Below are 23,126 nucleotides of genomic sequence, written 5' to 3'. Positions count from 1 at the left end.
TTGAAAATTAACTTAAAACGATGTTAGTTAGTGTTATTTAACTATCTAAAATGTTGTTATTTTTCTATCGGTTACTATTTAATCGCAACTTTTATTATAATTAACCCGCGAACCCATGGTGACCTCTCTTGGTCGACCCCGTTATTACACGCAGTGATATTATGCACTGGTTAACGGTAGCGAACATTTTAAGTATTTTTTTTTAAATAACAACTTTTTGAAAATGTTCACTTGTCGGCAACTGACTTTAAACAGGAAACGCGATTGATAAGAAACATAGATATTATGTTGGACGTGATTCCCCTATTTGAGCCCTAACCTAACCTAACCTAACCGTGAGTCATGCGCACGTCATTTGGCGTTACTCCTTAAACTCTAACGGGAGTGTACTCAACAGTTTCCCAAAGTTTCACGGCGATAGAATGAGTAGAGGTAAGACAAACTTATATTAATTGCAGAGCAACAACAAGACATGTCCTTTTTGTTAATTTTTTTTTTTTCAAAACGTTTTATAGTCCATACATTTTTTAAAAAAGGGCATGTCTTGTTGTTGCCCCAAGGTTCATTAATTAATATATATACATTTGGGGCATTCTGTGTCAAACCACGCGGTCATCAGTCTGACCTCCTCAAATTATTTTGAAATTTCTTTTTTAAACTTCTTTTGGTCTAATATAATACCCGTATTTGTTGGAAATTTTTATCACAAATTTTTGCCACAAAAATAGAGGTTTCTTATGTTAATTTTTAAAAAATATAGAGGCATAGTGTGGACGCAGTGTGCCACGCGGTATCTCAGGTTAAGCTGTATCCGTTACTGTTTAATCCAGGATGGGTGACCACCCGGGAAAATTTTCATTATTAAAAAAAAAATAGAAATAAATTTCGGCCCACTTCCGTTATAAGACGAAAAGATTTGATTTAAGACTCTGATTTTATGATAAAAATTTCAGAAACTTAAAACTGGTCGAAATCGATTTTTTTTTAAAATAACAGCTTTAAAAACCTCTAGATTTGGGGCAAAAATTTGTGATAAAAATTTCAAAAAAAAAAAAGTCTTATATTTGACCAAAAGAAGTTTAAAAAAAAAATTTCAAAACAATTTGAGGAGGTCAGGCCGATGACCGTGTGGTTTGACTCAAAAGGCCCCACATATAGATTAGGGTGGTCGTTAATTTTGATGAGCGAAGTATAGAAATAGGTTTGAAATAGCAAAAAATGCCCTAATTTTTTCAGATTTTTCACTTAAGAATAACAGGTGCCGCACACGCCTCAAGATTTGTATTGGATTAACATTGCTCTTAATTATTTTCTAATAATTACTTTATTACAACGGCTAATAAACTGCAAAAAAAATGTTCAACTATGAAGAATTGTCGGGAATTGGTGCTGGTACAAACGAGAATGTAGATAAATAACAATACAATTAATTTTCAATTTATACAAGCCACCTATATAACATTTTTTGAATATTTAATATTAATAATAAATACCACCCTAGCATAGATACATATGGGGCATTCTAAGTCAATTCACGCGGTCATCGGCCTGACATAAGGGGGCGTAGTGTGGGCGCAGTGGAGACCTCACCTGTCACGCGGCATCTGAGGTTAAGCTGTGTCCGTTGCTGTTTGATCCAGGATTGGTGACCACCCGGGAAAATTTTCATCATTAAAAAAAAAATAGCAATAAATCTCGGCCCACTCCCGTTATTAGACGAAAAGATTTGATTTAAGACTCTGATTTTATGATAAAAATTTCAGAAATTTAAAGCTGGTCGAAATCGAAACTGGTTATCGACCAGTCAACATTTTTAATACATTATTCTCAGTTTAAAAAGTTAATAAAACATATACGTTGCCATTTATGTTTCAAAAGTTGATATCAAAGAAAAATAAGTTGGGCTGGGTAAAAACAAAACAAATTATGAAAAATTGACATCACATTGTATAAAAACAATATCTAAAAAAAAAATGTAGATTTCCTTTTAAAATCTATGAGATATTGAGTGGTTCACGATATGTGGACCACCCTGTATATATAAAAGGTGTTTAAAAAGTTTAGAACCCCTTGATTTTCAGGGCCCCTTTTGATTTTTTTTTAATTTTTACTTTTGAATATTATCAGGTGTAACGTTATGCATACTTTAAGCCTAAATACAGAAATTTACCTAAAGTGGTTTGCGCATGCACACTATCAACTTTTGAAATTTAAACGGAAACTTCTATATTTTTCGAAATATTCTGTTAGCGTTTAATGTTCTGAAGACAAAAATGTAAAACACAATTTTTTATACTCAACTGTTTAAGCTATATAACTATTTAGAACTTTAATTAGTGCACTATTAAAAAGCAATTATAGCTATATTAAAAACAAATAATCTGGTTTTGTTTTGAAAAAAAGTATAATATATTATATGAACTATTATTTTAAAGAAAATAAATGTACTATAAAATTGAATTAATTGTTTAAGTTATTATTTAAAAACTTGTTTCATAAAATACTATTTGTGTTATTTCTTAGAGACGCTATAGTGAAACGTTACAGTGCTTCACAAACTATACACAGTATTGATATACGAAATAAATGTATAAATAAAAATAGTAAACTAGCTTAAGTGAAGACGTGTTAACAATATGAATAAGGTGTAATTTATAATGGTAATAATATACACTAGTTGGATCGTGCGTCGAGATGAAGCCTTGTGGAACGGAAGCGGCCTGCAACCAGCTGCAAAATAACACTTATATTTGTATATGTCCACAAGACGGTTAGGTTAGGTTTTCCCAGTAAGTATTTTAGCTTCGATGGGTACCTGAGAAGATAATATTGTTTTTACAATGATTTGTTTTTAATTTGTGTGGAAGTAATTTTCTTTACTATCAGTTGTAATAATTTCTGAAAATCTGAGGCTTCCTGATCTCAATAAACTCTATACCCATGCCACAACCCCGCTTTGCTAGCATTTTTTATAAAAACACAATTTAAAATAACAACTTATCCTAAGTTTGAAAAAAACCACTAGTTTACCATGTAAACGGCATGTAGACTTAATTGATTTTTAATTGTTGGGTAGTTAATATTTTTAATTAAAATATGTTACAATTATTTATTTACTTATTTATGATTTACAACTTTAGAGTTCTGTAGTGAATGAATAATATCAGCTTAAGTTTTGGAACTCTTAATTGCACTTCTACATGCAAAGGTGATTTTAGTAAGGCCCTAAACAAAATCCGTTAATCGATAAAATTGAATTTATTTTTAATTGTAAAAAACTTCAATTTTTGAATATTTTTGACAGACTCTTTCTAATGAACATAGAAAAAACGTTTTATCTCTTATAGTTTAAGAGGAATTAAAAAAAATATCAAATTTAAATCATTATACCGAATAGGTATGAATTATATTATCTTAAGCTAAGACAAATTACAGTTTTTTTTTTAATGTTAATGGTAGAATATTATTTTTTCCCTATTCACGCTAAGGTCTTAAAGTGACCGAGTCTCGATTTTTTTAATTTTAATTATTACACTTACTGGAATTTTTAAAAATCAAAAATCTTATTGTCTTATTTTATTTTTGTCATACGTTTGTTTTAAAAAAAAAAGTTCCTCGACTGAATCGTTAAATAACTTCATAGTTGTCAGACAACGATAAAAATATTATTACTACTTATTACCGTTATTTCAGATGAAGCCGTTGGACTTGGACGTGCTTGGCTCCTTAATGACCATAAATCCAATTATTTTGTTAGCAGCCGTGGTGGCGACCATTACAGCAATTGTCATTTTGTTAGCCATGTGTTGTGGCTGGAGGACGAAACGGACGTGTTGCAAAAAAAAAGATATTGATAGAAGGAATGATACAAGATGACTGTTAAGCTATGAATTCACTGTACGTGTCAGATTCTGCTGACTTCAACACGTTAAGGGATACAAATTTGTTACCGTATTTAAGCAAAGACTGCATATCATCCATGGAGAAAATAGGCCAGGGCTGTTTCGGCAATGTCAATAAAGGTACGTTGGACAGTTTAGGTCGAGGATGTCTACAATATATAGGTATATATTATAATGTATGGATATTATGGTTGCCAAACAAGTAATAAAAAAGCGGCCACAAAGTACTATACAGTTGCTTTTCGGACAGTCTTGTGGCGCTCTCTATCAATAACTAATATGTCTAAATGATTTGGTAGTTGCAAAATTGAACTAAGAGAGAGCGCCACAAAGCTGTCTGTCTTACTATGAGTAGAATAGTTTCATATTTAACATAGTATTTTATACTTGACAATTAATTGAAAAATGTTAACTAAAAATAGGTATTATTTTAGGCGAATTTTTTAAATTATGTCTTAATGAGCTAATATATTGCTTATCCGTATGACCTTATTTAACATTTATTATATAACCCAAACTATTATAGCGGTTCAAACTAGATCAATGGGTTACATAATATTATAGATTTTTAGTTTTTATTGAATGTTTTTGTGTGGACTACGGGTACGTTAAGGCATACGGATGGCAAAGTGGAGACCGTGGCAATAAAAGTACTGAAAGATCATGCTAACGCAAAAGCCAAAGAAGATTTCGTGCGGGAAGTAGAGATTATGACGTACTTCAGGCACCAAAACATTCTTGCTTTAATCGGAGTTTGTCCTCAAGGTATTACAATTTTTCATTCATGTAGCTATATTTAGATGATAACTAACAAAATATATAACACTGTCAATCTCTCTGTTGGTTGCCTGCGAAGCTAAGAAAATGGCGGTTTTATAATAACTATATTATATTATACACTCATCAAAAATTATGTGGATGACTCTACCTAGTCTTGACCAAAACATATCAGTTGAATTCAATGTTTGTAGAACTTTTCAAACGAATCGAAAGATTACTTTGAATTTGATTAATAGTTTTCAAAATTGTTCAAATGTAATTTTAGAATTAGTTACACTTATCTTTATGTTTTAGAAGACAAATCCTCTCCCTGGATGGTGTTCGAGTACATGGCATACGGTGACTTAACGGCAGTGTTGCGTTACAACAGTGAACAGTTCACTATTTACTTTTCGAACTTGCCCATCTTAGACAAGGTAAGCGCATTAGAACTCAGGTTGGATATATGTGAAGTTATGTCTCATATAGGTAGGTAGATACAGGGTGTTTAACATAGGTTTTTTCACTGTAGTTTGTCTCAAGTACAGACATATCTAACAATAGGTAGATTTTTAGTAAATTATTTTAATTTTGAACATATAAGAAAACACGTTGCAAATAGCAGCTGGTATGAAGTATTTAGCCAGCCAGAGATTTGTGCATAGAGATTTAGCATGCAGGAATTGCCTGGTGGGGAATAACCTGACGATAAAACTTGCTGATTTCGGAATGAGTAGAGACTTATACACCTGCGACTACTATAAAGTAATTACTATTTGTGTAACGCCGGTGCAGTCGAAAAGAGCACACGTTATTTCTTAGCCTAAAAGAGCACACTCAGTGGTTGTCTGCAAATTATTATCTGTTCAATAAAACCGTACATAAATGCTAACAATTTTATATAACTGTATACTAAATTTGATACATGGTAATTTATAATTAAAATTTTCAAAAATAAGCAAACTGATTGCTTGATAACTTATCGTCCTTAATAGAATCACATAACATAATGGTCAGTGCTGTGAATTTATCACATCATCTAAAATAATAATAAATCTAAATGTAACCAAATAATTTTAATTCATTGCTATATTATAGTTTAAAAATTATTTTTTTATGGATTTATTATTATTTTCAGACGGTAATAAAGGGGGGTTAAATGAAAATATAAACAACAAATCGGACAGAGTGTACTAAGAACGGTTTTATGTAAACTGTTGAAAAAAGTTTTTTAAATAAAAATAGGTTAATGTGCGGAACGGCGGCAGATGGTAAACGCGGATAAACGTTAAATTAATAACTGACTAACAGATTACCTACAGTGGTCATCGCCGCTGTGTTAAGGTTTCTATTATTTGTTTACTTCAAAGCGCTTAATTTTAGCTATAAAAGTTTTAAAAATTAAAATAATTTCTACCGTTAATTTTAATTGGGATGGCAAAGTACATAAATGTCATAAGTGCACATAACAGTTATGCTTTATATTGAGGACAGGATACAAAGTGGCACCAAGCCATTCAAGCTACGTTCTTTCAAATTGTTATTATTAAATCATTTACTTATTATACTTAACAAAAAACATATTACATAGGTTGGTAGAATTAAAAATAAAACACTTTAAAAATCTTGAGCGATTTGTTTTTTCTGCGTCAAGAACGAGACCAGATAAAACTAAAGGATTGCACAGCAAAAATGCATATATTTAAAACGAAAATATTATTTATACCTGCGCTCATTACTCAACCCCACTCCACACCTCAACTTAAAATTTAAACTGTAATAACCTTAAGAGCAATGACTCAAAAATGGTTATCGACTACTCATCATTTTCAACAAGGTATTCTTTTTTATAAAAGCAAAAAGACTCCATTTGGTCATTTATTTATAATTTTAGTATATCATTAAAAAATCAAGTGGGTTATGAACTTCTGAAGACCGTGTATATGTGCTCTTTTACGTAGATCAGAGGATCTTTTGTGATCTTCATTCAGATAACGTCAAACGTGAAAAAGACGAAATTTTGATTCTTCTCACAAAATTTTTTTTAACACCAAAGCTTTTTTATTCATAGGTCAAAAATTCAAGATTGTTTCCAGTGAGATAGACGTCCCCGGAAAGCGTCATTTTTGGCAAATTTACATTGAAATCAGACATGTGGTCGTTTGGCATTGTATTATGGGAAATATATTCTTTAGGAAAACAGCCGTACTACGGATATTCCAATGAGGAAGTAGTGACAATATGATAATCATTGTCTTTTTACTAACGCAATATACAAATATTTATAACCTATAGGAAACATAAATGATAATTTATTCGTTTTAGAATATTTGTGAATCATAACCATAGCGCCCTCTAACTGTAGCCTGTACCTCCTCCTAAATAAAAATTTAAATGCCTCTAAGTTGATTTTTTTTTATTTCACGCTATCAAACTAATCCAGGCTATAGATTAACAACAGATATTTGATTTTTCGTTAATTTCAAAAATTTTTCAAATAAAGTTATCGCGCTTGAAACAATAAGACATCATTATGAACGACAATATCAGTTATGTATTACTGTTCTGTCTTGCAGGTTTTAAAATTAATACACGACGGTGTGTTGCTGGAGATCCCGCTGAACTGTCCGCCTGTTATTTGTATACTGATGAACGGCTGCTGGAAGCGTGACCCTAAGGAACGGTTGAGGTTCTCTGATTTTGCTAAGTCCTTACTCATCGTGTATCTCGTATTTGACTTTTCATGAAACATTATTTTATCCACCGTTGCGTGTCCATGTCAATTGTTTTTTTAATTTTATTACCTATATATTTGGTAAAAATCTACGTACAATTATTTTTTAGTTTGTAATTAAAAACAATTTATTTTTAAGTACATAATATTATAGTTTTAAATTGTAAAACGTTTTTAAGAAATATTTGGTTCTATTTTATTTCATATACATCCAGTGATGAGTAGCATATACAATATTAATGCAGATGATATTTTAGTTAAACCATCTTAAAATATTTAAGATTAAAACTAGCTACAATAGACAGTTTTTATCAGTTTTTTTATTTTCTATAAAGTTTTTTTGAAAGGTAGGTATAATCGTATTTAAAGGATTTGTGTTCAACATAGTAGTCATGCTATCATTTTCTGTTTGTTAACAAGTTTTAAATCCGTATTAAAGGTATTAAAAATCCATAGATTCATTGTTAGGCATTAAGTATTGTAACAAAATCTGATTAACACTTGCGCCCTTTTTAAGAAAAAGTAAAAATCATATTTTCTTGGTTTTGACCGTCGTAAAACTGTTCAATCAAATATGATGAAAATATTTTTTACTATTAAATATTTGTAGTATTTTAATATACAACATAATAAGACGCACACAAATTAGCTTCATTAATAATAATTTTAAAATGTATTTTCACTAATGCCAGAGGAAAAAAAATAATTTTGAATTTTTATTTCGATTGAATACATGAAAAAATAGTGTTATATAAATTATAACAAGTTATTTATTTAATTAAAAATAATTACATTTAGCTATGGAATCGTTTAATCATGATATTACTATTTTAACAATATATTCCGTGACAAAAAAAATTAAAATAATAATTATAAATTAGTTTTTGTATACTATAAATCAAACGCAACGCTTTAAATATTATAATTAATAGATAAATTAAAAATATTTTATCAATTATACTTAATTAAAAAAATTCAAACATTTCAATCTTTCAAATATTTATTTTTTGGAATATTCAACTTTTTTTGCATGTATCTGGAACATTAAGTACTTCGCAACGTTTATGTCATTATCTAAAAAGCAAAATAAAAATTGTTTAATTGAGGACCAGCAATCGTTATTAACGCGTTAATGTATCAACTTGTGAATTTACAATTAAAATGTAATGTTGGAATTTGCGGATTTTTAGCCATAAATTCTCTCACGAACTTTTTCGCTTCGTTTTCAGATAGAATACCGTCTTTGTCCAGGTCACGTTCTATGAATGCAGATATCATTGACCTGATCTCTTTTGTACTTAACACTATCTCGTCCTGAAATGTCGTCAAACCAAAATAAAGTACACTGTATCGAATAATTGAAAAACAGGAAGTAACGCAAGACAGCAAACGACATTTTAAATTGACAAAAAGTAAATTGTATATTACGTTTTCGTTATCTGTCCTAAAACGTTCTGCCGTAACAATCATCAACTCCATCAACACTTTAGCAAAGGGTCCTGTTCAAGTTTCAATATCATAATATATTGTATACAAAATTAGAACGTACCTATCTAACGTGAATATATTTTTATGTTTATCTTACGGTCAGATTTAAATAGCATTGACTGTTCGAGCGGCTCAATAGCCATATGAAACTTGTTCAAGACGTTTTGAATTTTCAAAGGATCGATACGACCGGTTTTAACATCGTGAAATCTATACAACATAATGAACTCTTCTATCTGTGCTTCGTTTAGACCATTGCCCTATAATATAAGCTAGCCGTACACAAATGTCAACTCATTCTTTAAATTTTAAGTATGTGTACAGTTTTTAACGATTTGTTAAGTTCTATTTTATAATGATTCTTTAAATTTTGCTTTTGCAAAAACATGAATTTTGCATTCATTAGTTTTATCCAGAAACATATTTATGGCCAATTTTCAAAAATATCAAATAATAGCATCTTTTTGAAAATCCTCATTTTAAAATATCTATTCGGGTATTCCAATTTATGTATGGTTTCTATTTAATGTCTCAAGAGATACTGTTTTTTTTCCTTGCACAGTTAATTACTTACTTCCGGTAGAATTTCTAACATGATTGACAAGAATGCCGCTGAGTGGACTTTACCTAAAATAAAAAAATGAAGACTGTTAACTTGAAGTAAACCACTTCCTCGACCTAAATTTAATACAACCTCTTTTTCCTTCTGCTAATTGTTCGACCATTGCCTTCTCTCCTTCTGTAAGGTGTAACTGGTTAAATAAAACTGATAGTTGTCCTTCTGTAAGGTATCTATTTTGCCCGTTAAGTTGGAGGTGTTCATTGAACTTATTGAGGTAAAACTCTACTTCAATAGTCGTCAGCATTGGAACCTAAGCACAATATTAAACATACACGAATATTTTGCAATAATTTATTTACAATTTTTTGATATTTGTTAATAGCTGATATGTTTTAGGTAAAATTAGTATTATAAAACTTGTTATTTTAAATAAAATACCCCGAAGCTGTCAAGTTCTTTCTTATCTGTATACGCTAACTCCAAAAATGCTTTCTTAATAGCCAAATTATAGTAGCCCTCTATATAAAATAAATAGTATGCAATTAGTTATTAATAACAAATACAATAGGTGTCAACAAAGCTTGACAAGTTTGAGATTTTTATATACATTAAATTCAATGATTTATGCTTAACAAATGTAACTATTTAGACCGATTAAGTAGTTACTTAATCGAGTACTATATATGTTAAATTTCTAACTTGACTTGAATATTTTTTTTTAAAGTAACCCTATCTCTTACACTTTATTTCATCATTATTTTACAACCAAATTAATGGTAAATAATATCTATTGGTTTAATAGTATATGATTAGCCAAGCCTAAACCTATTAAAGCAATAACGCAATGTTAATTGTCTATAGATTAAAACAATGAAACAGCTATTTAAATAATATGTTACAATGTTCGTGTTAAAAAATTCATGCAAGATTTTTAATTCAAAAATCTTGTTTCATACCGTCTGTGATATTCCTAGTAAAGGTACCAGGATTGCTATTGTCGTTCACACGAATGCATATTTCTATTTGGTCCTTATTTAGTCCAATGCTCTGAAATAAAATGTAATGACTTAGAGCTTAAAACTTAGTACCGGGTGATCCCTTTACCGTAAGACACTCATTTTCTGCGAAAACTATTGAAATTATTAAATTTATTGAATAACTCTCGCATATAAAACTAAAATTCCAATCCACCCTTCATACCGTACTAAATTTTTAAGTACTTAATAAGTCATTGTTGAAAACTGGTTATTAACCAGTCATGATTTTTTGCAAATATTTGTCAAATTAAAATGTCAATTCCACATGTTACCTTTTGAAAACTTATGGGCGTGAGGTTTTAACGCTTAAGTGACCGAGATATATTATAAAAGTTAGCTTGTATAAGTATAAATATATCTACAATTATTTTAGAGAAATAAGTATCTTACCCAAACTGATGAAATGAAATTCACGGCACAAAGAATAACGGCACTCTTAAAATGCATAATAGTTTAAATTCAATCAAGTACGTGTAGAATAGAACGACTATTGGGGTTGAAGTCAAAATAACGAATTAACAGTAACAGAATTAATAAACCTTTGTTATTTGCTGCACACACAATGTATATTTGCTGCTAAGGTATACACGTTAATGAGAATTTGCAAGATATTTACAACGATAATGTATTAGGTTTTATTTTATATTTTGAATTGTCGTTGTATGAAATGCGCCGGTGTAATATATATACATAAAAAGGCAAAGTGTATAAACCACACACGGTTAGTAAAATTTTTTTTTTGCGTCTATTTACCTTAAATTCGCATAACAGTTGTTCAAAAAATAGAAAAAAATGCGCGCCCCGAACCCATTGTGCTGGCTTTTTACACTCAATATTAGTGCACATAGAAAAAGACAAACCAAACGACTCCTAGCTGACTTTGTCCTTGAACTTGTTTATGCCTTTGTCGATGAAAAATACTTAAATATATAAAAAAAAATACGTACATATATTTACGTTTATCTTTTAACTTAAAACTTTACCGCGCCAATCCAATCAAGTAATATTTAGGTGCGTCATTTCATGCATTTAGAATTGCACTCCCTGGAGCGGCATTAATTTTGAGAAAATTGCAACGTTCAGATTTTTCCCTTTAGTTACAATTAAAGACCTGCCTTGGTGCCAAATTTCACGTTTCTACCTGTACGGGAAGTTGTAACAAAAATGAAAACTTTAAGAACTTTCCCCTTTTTAAAAGGCTTAAAATGAAGAGCTCTATTTTTTACAGAATCCTAAGCTAATCGAGCTGAATTTATGTTTAAAATTTCAAAAGCTTATCCTAAGAGGAAACAGAGATATGCGGGTTAGAAAAACTGGGTGATTTGTACCGGGTTCGTGTAAAGATACACTGGCATTGCTGGAACTTGGCATGGCTCATTGCCGTGCGCTCAGATCATGTCTTAAAACAAGACTGCCACACTCAAAAAATAAAGTTTTGAGGAAATACAACTTAAAGATTGAACGCGCTATCCAAATGGTTAACTTTAATTTTCGAAGCTTTAATTTGAATACATTGCAATTGTTTTTGATACCTAGTTGTTTTATAACAAAATATGTGGTCTTTTTTTTGGAGTTATATCATAATATTTGTAAAATCCATCTTATCATCCAAACATTTATATTAAAATATAAAATATATTCCACGAGAGATGGAATGTATTCTGGAAGTCTTAAAATATATATTTTTTCTATACATTTATAAAACTAAATTCGAAATACTGACAAATGCCCTACAATTTTAATTTCCCAAGTTAAAAATTAAATGGACCCAAAATATCTTAATAATCAAAATCGTTTTAACGTTGGAGACTTCAAATAATATAACTAGGTCGATTCAAAAGAGTATTTTTTGTTTTCGAATAGTTTCTTATTTAGTACGTTGGTGTACGACTATAACTGTCAAAGAAGCATAAAAAACAACACATCAAAATACGTTTTTTTCTTATTTCAATAAATAACACAACTTAAAACTTGTTTTCATTGCGTTTCCGTTTAAGAAAGTGAATATACAATTATTCAGTAAAGTAACGATAAAGCCATATGAGATTTTCAAAGGGCTTAAAATATAAATAAAAAAATTATTTAGTAAAATTATTATTCATGACCAGATGTAGAAAGGTACCATAAGATCAATTGTAGGAAAATGGATAAAAATAAAACACATTACAGAAAAAATAATAATAAACGTTTTCATAATAATTTAAAGTTTTTTCATTATTATATAAATAATAATTTTGTATATTATATACGTATTTAAAATAAATGTATTTAACATTTTCTCATTTCTCTTAATTCTGCTTAAACATTGTTTAGTTTTAGAATACCAATTTTCAATAGAATTAATTAAACGCGAATATATTCAACATTAACGTAAAACGATATGTGTTAGTATTAATGTAAATAGCACATCACTGAACGGTTTTTGACTATTAAGATTTAAATATTTTATTAGCACTGCAATTTTTAGGTTGTTTTCTATTAAAACTGTAACACAAAATGTACAAACTATCGTTACTTAAATGATTCGTGGTCACTTGGTCAGACTGGTCTTGACATTGATAGGTAAAATGTTTAACGTGTTTGCAGTAGTGGATAATATTAGATAAGAATTTTGTGTAATATTATAGCAGGTATAGTTTAGACTACACCTTGGACCGAAAAAATGTTTTACCCCCTTCAAAAAAAGAAACATTGTAAAAGACCGATTAAACCAAGTAAAAAAGCAACTGTACTTCTTTTCTATAGCTAGAGTAAAACACTCGAGTTACAGGTTAGCTTCAGGTCAGAAAAATTGCTATAATAATTCTGTCTAAATTTAAAATAATGCTATTAAAAATGGAACCAGTTATAGTTGTTATAATTTTTTTAAAAATTACCTTCTTAATTGAAACTTGACCAAGAAGTTGAATAGAACAATCATATAAGTTATTACCTGAACATCTGTGCGGGGTATGTAGCGAACATTAACATTATGTTATTATTATTATTGTTATAACATTATTATTAAAATCTAAAATCATAATTGTTGTTATTTATTATGTTAATCTCTATTACCATTAGCCAAGCGTCGTGGGTGGCGATTTAAAACCACTTTTACTTTTTTTTTAATATCAAATATTTTTCTACAAATTCTTAACACAATATTTTTTTAATCGTTTTCTCGAAGACATATGCCCTTTTAGTTAAGGAATTGTGTACAAGTAATTTTTTGCAAACTCTGCTAAAATCAAAAATTATATTTATTATTACAACAATAATAATTATTTGTTGGCAGCTAGTGTATTTTAATAAAAATGTTATTATAAGATAGGTAAGTAGATATTTTTTATTATCTACCTACATTTTTTTTAAAAATATATATTATAAAAAATGTTATATATTATTATATCATTTCTAAATCTACCCATAATATAAATTTATACCCATGAACAGTAATTAATAATTATTGTCTCTGTGTCGAACTTTGGTCCACGTTTTCATTTACCGTGTTATATCTATTGCCAAAATAGTTAAACAATAAATTATTCGGGTGCGGTCCGGTCTAGACGTCTAGTCGAAAAATGGCAATGGTCCGTCCTATTAATTAAAGTTAATTTAATATGACTTATATTATTACGGTTAACGCCAGGTAAAAATTAAAAACCAATATTAGTCTATTCAAATATTACGTAGTTAACTATGTTGGTTCTAACTTCAGACAGAAATGTCTAAACATAAATATAGGTTAGTATTATATTAATAATATGGTTCTATCAGTGGAAGGCGAATGGATAAAAAAAAGATGGGAAAACATAAACTTAGGAGATATCATTAAAGTGAAAAATAACGAGTTTTGCCCAGCGGACCTGGTAATCGTGTGTTCCAGGTAAGACATAGCAAAGCAGGATATCAGTTTGAGACATTATCCCAACGCTGAGTATCTGTCACGTCGACACCGTCAATTTAGATGGTGAAACGACTTTAAAGATTCGCCAAGGTCGTTCAGAGACGGCTCAATACACCGATCTTGAATACCTATCACAAATAAAGGGCACCATTATGTGCGATCAGCCAAATCGATCAATTCATGACATTAACGGCACTATGCAATTGTCCAATGCCAAGTAAGTGCTAAAGCAACTTCTCGGACGTTGAAAACGGTGGAGCGGATTAAGCTTGTTAGGAACCAAAAAGCAGGGCCAAGAGGCTTTGGTTCTACCTTTTACTTTTCCGCTATAGTCTAAGCATCTTGATTTACAAAATTTCATTGGATTAGATTTTTTTTAGCAGAATATAAATATTATTTGAAGAAGAGTATCGAAGAATATCAAAGACCATAAAATAAATAACAAATATTCAAGATAGACTAATATTGGCTTCGGTATTATGTAGTTAATTATGTTGGTTCTAATTTCAGATAGATAAGCTTAAACATAAGGTTAGGCCTTGGTCTTATCTTCTACTTTCCCGCTCTAGTCTAAGCGTCTTAATTTACAAAATTTCTTTAGATCAGATTTTTTTAGTAAACAAATTTCTGTTAATTTATTTATTCAATAATTTGCATCGATTAGGACAGTCGTAAGCATAACTTTAGATCATAGGTATCTAAAATATACATTTTCATCTAACATTTATTTTTAATTTATTTAAAGTAAATAAATTTGGTATTATAAATTTTAGTTTGAATTTTCAATATTAAGACCTTGTTTAATTGCAGCCCCTAACTACAAGTACAGTTAAAACTTTTTTATCGTTACAGACTTTCGAAGAGCTTTATGCTTTATAAGAAATTACTGGAAGAACTGAAGCACAACTTAAATGTGGTTGTACTATAACCAACCTAAAATATTGCTAGATCACTTGAAAAGTCCTCTACCTGCCTGTGAAAATCCCGTCAAAATCGGTTTGGCGTGTAAAATTCAATAGAAAATAGTTAATAAATTTATATAGTATTTTTTTTTTATCTGAAAGATGGATAAAGCGATTCAAAGTTCTTGGCTTGCTTACTCTTAAATAAAAAAAATTCCTAAAAAAATGTTGTTTTAGTAAGAGACAAAACCACAAAGATTCCCATTGACTCACCAACGCCAATCAACAATTATTTGACTTAACCCAATAAACATGAATGAACAACTAAAACACCTTCGACAACATTAAATGAAACTTTTAAAAGCAATAATTATTTAAGCATTAAATAACTTATTAGCATTTGTGGTAGTTGTGTCGCAATAGTGATGACACTTCAAATTTTTTTATAAGGGTTTTCTCTTAGTTAAATGTAATTTTAATTAGATTCACTCTAGTATTAACAATAGTTGGTCTGTGCCATTTTCGGAAACTTGATTCGTGTAAATTACCTCGATTAAAATAATTTTTTTAGATGAGATGTCTTTAAACACACCATTTCATTAGACAAATTCATTAGTATGAAGGCAATTATAGTGTTATTAAAGTTAGCTCATCGTTGTGTCCCTTTTGTTATACTACTCGATCGAGTCAACTCTTTGACTAAATGCGTTTTGTCTGTTAACAAGGACTGATTTACTCGGTTTGATTTAAACCATAATTTATTAAAAACGTTTTTTAGTTAAAGTGTACTGGTTGGTATATCTTCCAATATATCTGGCCAAATACTACCCGATTTTGTTTTGCGATTGAAAAACAATAAAAATGTATGTAATTTTATATGTATCTAATTTTATCTAGTCTCAGAATTGTTCAACATAAACATGTACAGCGTACACTCTGTATGTTACTTTTAATGAAAATTGGCTGGGTGGCAGCTCACAAGTAGTAAGGAACATGCCGTGTGAGCTACACGGGTAATGAATAAAATAGAAATTATACCTAACATAATATTATATTATAACGATATAGAAAATATAATTTAAAAATATTCATTTATAAAAAAAAATCCAATAAACATAGTCAAATATAATGAAAATTAGCATTTAATAGACTTTAAACTCGATAACAATCAAGGCTCCTTAAGTCTTCACTAAACACCATTTAAACTAAAATGTAAGATCTAGAAGTTATAAAACTAACCTCGTTATAATCGACTGCAACGTATTTTTACCTGTATTGAATTTTTTCGATTCCTACATAATTGGTTGGCTTCTATAATTGTGAACACGCCATTAAGGATCTTCCGTAATCATCTTAAAGCCCCTAATTTAAACAATTATAATTTTAAATTGTATAAAAAAAATCTTTCGTTTGAAAATTAAATTATTTTACATACATATTAAAGCATCAAACTATTTCTAACGATCAATATATTTTATATTAAGAACTACTATGGCAACAACAGTATTATAGGTCCCACATAAAAGAAATTATATATTATGAAAAGTTTTAAAAAAGAAATTACAAATTTTACATAGAAACATCTGATTTTGTATAGAGTCAAATCTAGTATACATAAAAAACAATTTAAAGTCAAATTTTTAATTTAGGCCTTTCAAACTAGTTCAATGTTGTTCAAAATTAAGGAAATGACAAATAAAATAAGAAAATGTCATATTATAGAATAGTATGATAGTTGGACTCTTATTGTGGTAAACCTAAGGGTTTTTCTTGTAAGAATAGGCCTGTAAGGATTTTAATTTAACCAATATCAAGACATAACGTACTACGTTTGATACATTTTTGTTATAGGTATCTACAATACACCAGACATTCGATATTTTAGCCTATCGGCCTCTAGACATTACGTTCTCTTTTAAACCATCGCTTACTAAACCCTTAAGTAAGCAAAACCAGACACTTGATTTTTAACCGTCTGAATTTATACATTTCTTTTAATTTAATGATGCAAGGAGCGCCAGCTACTGAAATTTTTATAGGTACATAGATCGTTTCTGATCCAACAAATAGCTAGACACACTACAGATAAACAGTTAATCTCCAGAATAGGAGATTTATTCGACTAATATCTAGATATATAATACAGATGAGTACTACGTTTTAAAAAATTTTGTTTCAAATAGGTATACCATACCAGACCATTTAGCCGACTGACCTCTAGACATTTTTATCTGTTTTCAACTCATAAAGTTAAGCGGGATGACACCACTTTACTTAAACTTAATTTTAAACCTGTAACCTCCTCCCAGACTGTAGCCTACAAACCTAGGATATTTTTAGTTAGCGGAGCGAGCAAGCGCCAAAACACTCGGATCAATCGAGAGGTGCGGGTTCGATCGGAGCGTGCCATCCAATTTTTTGTTTTGTTTTTATTTATATTTTAATGTTTAGAAACAGTTGAAGCCTCAAAAACATTAATTTAACTTGGCCTATCCGCTTCTAAATGCAAAAAAACCCATACTATGTTTAAAATAAGAAGCGACCTCGGCGGCTATCTAAAAAGCACCGGACACTCGCTTTTTAACCGACTAACCTCTAGACGATCAATTTGAATTTAAACCATTTTTTACTCTAATCGGTGAGTAAGCAGAACTGGACACTCGCCTTATAACCTCTAGACTTTCAAATTTAATTTAGACCATATTTTTACTTTAATCGTTAAGCAGCACTGGGCACTCGCTTCTTTAGCAGATCTGTTTCTTTTCCTACAAGTATCTAGACTTAGGTGGACGAGGCACCTAACACTACGCTTAACAATTCTTATCAGTACTTAAGCAATAGTGATTAGTGCCCTTGCCCAACGCCGTAACCGGGCACCCCCATCGGAATCTGTGACCTACCCGGTCGCCTGCCAGCTACTAGTAACGTTAATATTATATCATCTTCTATCCAATGTTCAATAATTTATTGTCAAATAGGCAACGATCGGACAACCAACAAAATATGTTGAATTGATCCACAACGATAAATTTAATGATCTATAACGTGCACACAATTCCTGCTGGCCCATTTGTAACATCGATGTCGAACGAGTGAGAGTTTAATACCAAATGAATTGATCTTCTAATTGAGTCATTGATATTTTTATGCTGACGCAACGCATGTTTCTCATAGATAAAAAATCGAATAATGTTAAAAATCGGTGTTTATTTGAAAAAATAGAGATTTTGTTGAGAACCTTACATAATAAATACGACACCGGCTATTGTAAATGGGTTTTTTATTCGTACACACATATGTTATATTTAAAAAAAACAAATCATACAAATATACGTTGTAAGTACCTATTCTAAAAAAAGCTATATATACATATATTAATATATAATTTGTTTCACAGTGGGCAGGAGAAACCACAGTAAAGCCAAAAGACACGCCAAAGACAACCGGCTAGGTTATTAACCAGAGTAAATTATAATATTTGTAGATGAATTCTATAGTAGATTAATCCTATTATCGGGATTGTACACCATCTCATTTTTACAACTTGCTGAACCGTTATAATAACAGAAAGTGTTAGAATTATCTGTAGACTTTAATTAGTTATGCCTAAACGTTAGGTCATGTTAAACTAATCACCCGGTACATTTGTAATAAAATAAAATAAAAATGTATTATTTTTTTTTTAATTTCAGATGGTGGTATTTTCAATAGAATAATAATAATTCAAAAGTAAGTTACTTAGTATTGTTAGTATATTATATAGTAATACGAATATTACTCAACAGATTGCATATTAAAAACTTATTGCATACTAAACCGATTGCATATTAAATACATTATTATTTTTGTATAACAAAAAATATATTTTTTTTTTTTCAAGACACCTTGATTATTATTTTTATCGTTAATTTAGATCACTGGAGTTAACGTTTGAATTACATGTTACCGCGATTAAGGACTGTTTCCGTGAAACACCCAAATTAATATTTTTATTGTTTAGTGCCATGTTCAACACCTTTCCTATTAATGGACTTATAATTTTATGATTATCTCAATCGAGTATATCTAAAATTTATCCAATGAATTGGTTGGTTTTTTATGTTCTGTTAGAAATTGCCTTATAATAAAATCTGTCATAAGTGTAAGGAGGCTATTTGCCCATCCGTTCTAACTTAGCAGAAATAATAAAATTTTCAGAATATTAATTTGTTTAGCGTCCTAATACAATTTATTAATAAAAAAAGAAAAGCAATCAGATTCTCGTTCTAACATCCTTGTGTTAATCAATTCCAAGCCTAACAAGATATATATAACGTGTATATATATATAAATATTTTCATAAAATTGGTATAGCAAAGTGGGACAATAAAAGCATGAATAAATCCGTAGATCGGTAAGCTTCCTTTTAAGCATAAAAAGTGGCCCTTCTTAGGCGTTCAATAAGTGAGTAATATACAACTCGAGCCGGCAACTCTAACAGAATGGCGAACATATTATATTTATTTATATATATATATATTTTTTTATACGCTACATATTATTTAAACTATTATTAAATATGTATGTATTATAAAAAACAGCATTTTACTTATTAACTTATAATTTTAATTTTTTTTTTCTATAGGCAACACTCGGAACCTCGCCAAGATTGCCACATTTATAGTTATTTATTTACTTCTAAATTTGTATATATATATATTTTTTTCTAAATAAAAGTTACTTGGTTATAAGTCATTAATCACAACTGATTTAATTATTTAAATCCTTGAACAACTATTAGTGCCATTTCTTTCATTTGCTTTTAGGAATGTTATAAATTATAGCCAACACGGCTTTACTAAAGGTAAATCAATAGAAACTAACTTATTATGTTTTCATAATGTTTTCAAATTCCATTTTCAAAAAATTGGAATGAGGCGTACGTGCGAGATGTATTCGGGATCTTGAGAAAAATACGAATGAACTATGAAAACGAATTAGGTAGATGTGGATTTTTGGTTTCAGTTTTTTTTTTTTTAAATTTATTAATAATTCTCGCCTTTTTTGTTGTTAGTATTTATATAAATATATGTACATAGTGAGGGACAGAAGATTAAAAAAATAACGCACGTACAAGATACGAAATATCTAATAATGGTATACAGAACGTGCACAAAAAGACCCAAAAATGTTTGGATGTCAATGTGTGTTTGGCACACTCTGTATATTATATCATCTTCATAACCAAAACAAAAAATAAAAGCCACCACTTCGGCGCCAGAGCATAGACAGACGGAAGGGCGAGGAGTGGCTACGGGTGTCCCCAAATTGTTTTGACTAGAACAATAATAAATCTCCAAAAATTCGTCGGTAACCGATGCGAATTATTTCAATAAAAAATATATAAATATATTTGTATACATTATTTTTAAACAATTATTACAGATTATTTAAATTAAAGTCTATTTTTTTTAATAAATTTAGAATTTGTTAATCGTACAGTTTTTTAAAAAGTATAAATACTTAAATTCATTTATATTTTATAATAAAAACTAATAGGATAGCATCAGCAAGTTACATATTCTTATAATAATATCATTCATGTACGTTTAAATTATACAATTGGAATAGTAAAAATAAAAATAACAGGAAAAAAACGTTGGATATAACGTTGTTTTGTTTTTTTTGTATTCTTTTATCATGTATAATTATTATTTTAGTTTTATACGTATTTAGAATATTATTTTAAATCTATAAAATTGTAATTTAATTCATTTATTTTGTTAATAATCATATTATATTTCAATAACTCTCTATCTCCAACACAAGCTTAGCTTAAAGGAGATAGATAATCGAAAATGTTAACTTTTATAATAATTTGTGTATATATTTTTCTCTTCGATTAAAAAAAAAAAAAAAAAATACCTAAAATGTTTGTAACAGCACAGGTATATGCTATTATCAATCGTCATTCAAATATAATAATTGATGTTTAAACTAATTTTTTGTCAGTATGTTTTCCAGGTTCCATTATGTCAAGCTTAATTTGCCACTTTGATTTATTCAGTTCAAAAAAAATATACAAATGAAGCAGTAATATACAGTATACCTTTTATGTAGATGCCTTTTGGCTGTCGATTTTTAAAATAATAACAATAATTATAAACTATGGCTGTAGGCCTATACAACCCACTCTTATAGTAATTATGACACTTAGGTATGTAAAAATATAAAAAAAAATAGAAACATTAAATCGATTATTATATTGAAATTAAAATTACATTATATACATGGTACAAACGACCACATTGTATTTCAAGTCACTTCGTTTCACATTTGGTTGCACGTGTAGCTTGCCTAAAAAACAGATTTTTGATAAAGTTGTACATTTAAGATTTATCTATGGACTAATTTTCAGACTTTAAACTCGAAAAACTTCACCAATATTTACCCATTTTAAGAAAAATAGTTTATGAGCATTTTTTGGTTAGCAAAAAAAGGGAAAATATCACTTTGGCCGTTGTCTTTTTGTAGCATTTTGTGGATGGTCAATTCTAAAAAAAAAAAGCAAACATAAGTATATATTATACATCAAATAAGCATTGAGTGTCGCATGACAAAGCTTCAAACATAAAAGCACACAAGAAACAAAAATCTGTCTAGCCAATTAGGAGTTTGAATACTTACACAATGACAGAAGAAATATTTATATATATATATAAAGACATAATGTTAGTGTTCACAATTTTTTCGAATGACTTTTCCAAAACGTACAGTGGGTGTTAAAAATGCCGTCTGAGTGAGAGTTTTGACTAAATCAAATAAAAAAATGTGTAGGTAAATTACTTAGCAACTTAGAATATATTGGCCGGTCAATATAATAAACAAATATTATTCAATCACAAATTTCACATAGAGCTACCGATTACAGTATACAAAGTCAATGAGATTTTAAGAATAATTGCGTGGAGGAATAAAACAAATTTATAAAAATGATGTCAACAATTCTTTTTTTTATAAAAAAGTACATTTTTTCAAATTTTCTCCAGGCCCAGTCAACCAACTTAACCTTGTCATAATATGATTATGCCAATATTTAATTTAATATAAATCGTTTTTATGAACAGATCAATTAGATGTATTCCTTGAGGGCTAGTAGGGAGGGCCAGATATAATAATATAATTTTTATTTATGTTAATTATTCTTTCTTTCGAGTTCTTTTACTATTTTTATTGTTAAATTTAGTATAATAATTAATTGAATTACATGTTTTTCCACATTTATGCTTTTTATGGCATTTTATTTAGACATATTAAGTTAGGATTAACGTGTCCTACTTAAATAAAATGGCCGGAGATTAAGAAATTGGAATTTCATTAATCTATACACATAAATACCTAGTAGGAATACTTAATTCTTTGTTGTATAATAGTATGGTCCATAAGAGATGTTCAAAAGTATATGTATAATATTTTATTATAATTTAAAATTATAATAGCGTTTATAGGAATAATCCATGCATATTTGATTGTATAAAAGGACTGACGACATTCCGCATAAGCACGGTATGATATTCGTTCGAAAATCGACTTAAAAGTCTACTAACGGAACTCGTAGCCAACTTTCTTGTCAAATGTGTACACTACTAGAAGAAGATAATAATTTTATGAGTTGGGAAAAATATTTTGTTTAATTAGAGTGATCCAATGTTGATATGCTTATAAAATAACATATAGACATTAGTTGTATGTGACCATTAATTTGAATGTTATATATATTTATTAAGCAGAAAAAAATTATAGTAACATATAATAATATATAAAAAAATCCCATTAGATCCGTATAGAAATTGGCCTTCGGGCGAGTGATGGCACTA

At 29.2% G+C, this 23,126-nt stretch overlaps 1 protein-coding gene and 1 pseudogene across 1 annotated transcript; one reads left to right on the top strand and one right to left on the bottom strand.

Moving 5' to 3' along the window:
• The first annotated feature begins 422 nt into the window (after positions 1 to 422).
• LOC126842514 (tyrosine-protein kinase transmembrane receptor Ror-like) lies at positions 423 to 7,408 on the top strand (annotated as a pseudogene).
• Positions 7,409 to 8,457: 1,049 nt separating this feature from the next.
• Positions 8,458 to 11,115, bottom strand: LOC126842513 (uncharacterized). The gene is made up of 7 exons (XM_050579525.1): positions 10,873 to 11,115; positions 10,402 to 10,492; positions 9,884 to 9,963; positions 9,578 to 9,755; positions 9,458 to 9,510; positions 8,602 to 8,709; positions 8,458 to 8,469 (listed from the first exon to the last, which is right to left on the bottom strand). Exons 1-7 carry the CDS (start codon positions 10,927 to 10,929, stop codon positions 8,458 to 8,460), a joined length of 579 nt encoding a protein of 192 aa, XP_050435482.1. The 5' UTR covers positions 10,930 to 11,115.
• Positions 11,116 to 23,126: the final 12,011 nt, after the last annotated feature.

This window comes from Adelges cooleyi, unplaced genomic scaffold, assembly GCF_023614345.1.
Source record: "Adelges cooleyi isolate 19-005CV unplaced genomic scaffold, UGA_ACOO_1.1 ACOO_flye_CR_arks_rails_tigmint_CR_PRNA_532, whole genome shotgun sequence".
In the NCBI taxonomy this organism is placed as follows: domain Eukaryota; kingdom Metazoa; phylum Arthropoda; class Insecta; order Hemiptera; family Adelgidae; genus Adelges; species Adelges cooleyi.
Note: the sequence above shows the minus strand (reverse complement) of the source record. Positions and strands in the feature narration are given on the sequence as shown.

Excerpts from the sequence above, each read along its gene's own strand:
- LOC126842513 (XM_050579525.1), bottom strand. The coding sequence starts at position 10,929 with ATGCATTTTAAGAGTGCCGTTATTCTTTGTGCCGTGAATTTCATTTCA. Across the intron at positions 9,756-9,883 it reads AAGAACTTGACAGCTTCGGG|GTTCCAATGCTGACGACTAT; the intron begins GTATTTTATTTA and ends TATTGTGCTTAG. Across the intron at positions 8,710-9,457 it reads TGTTAGAAATTCTACCGGAA|GACGAGATAGTGTTAAGTAC; the intron begins GTAAGTAATTAA and ends ACGACATTTCAG.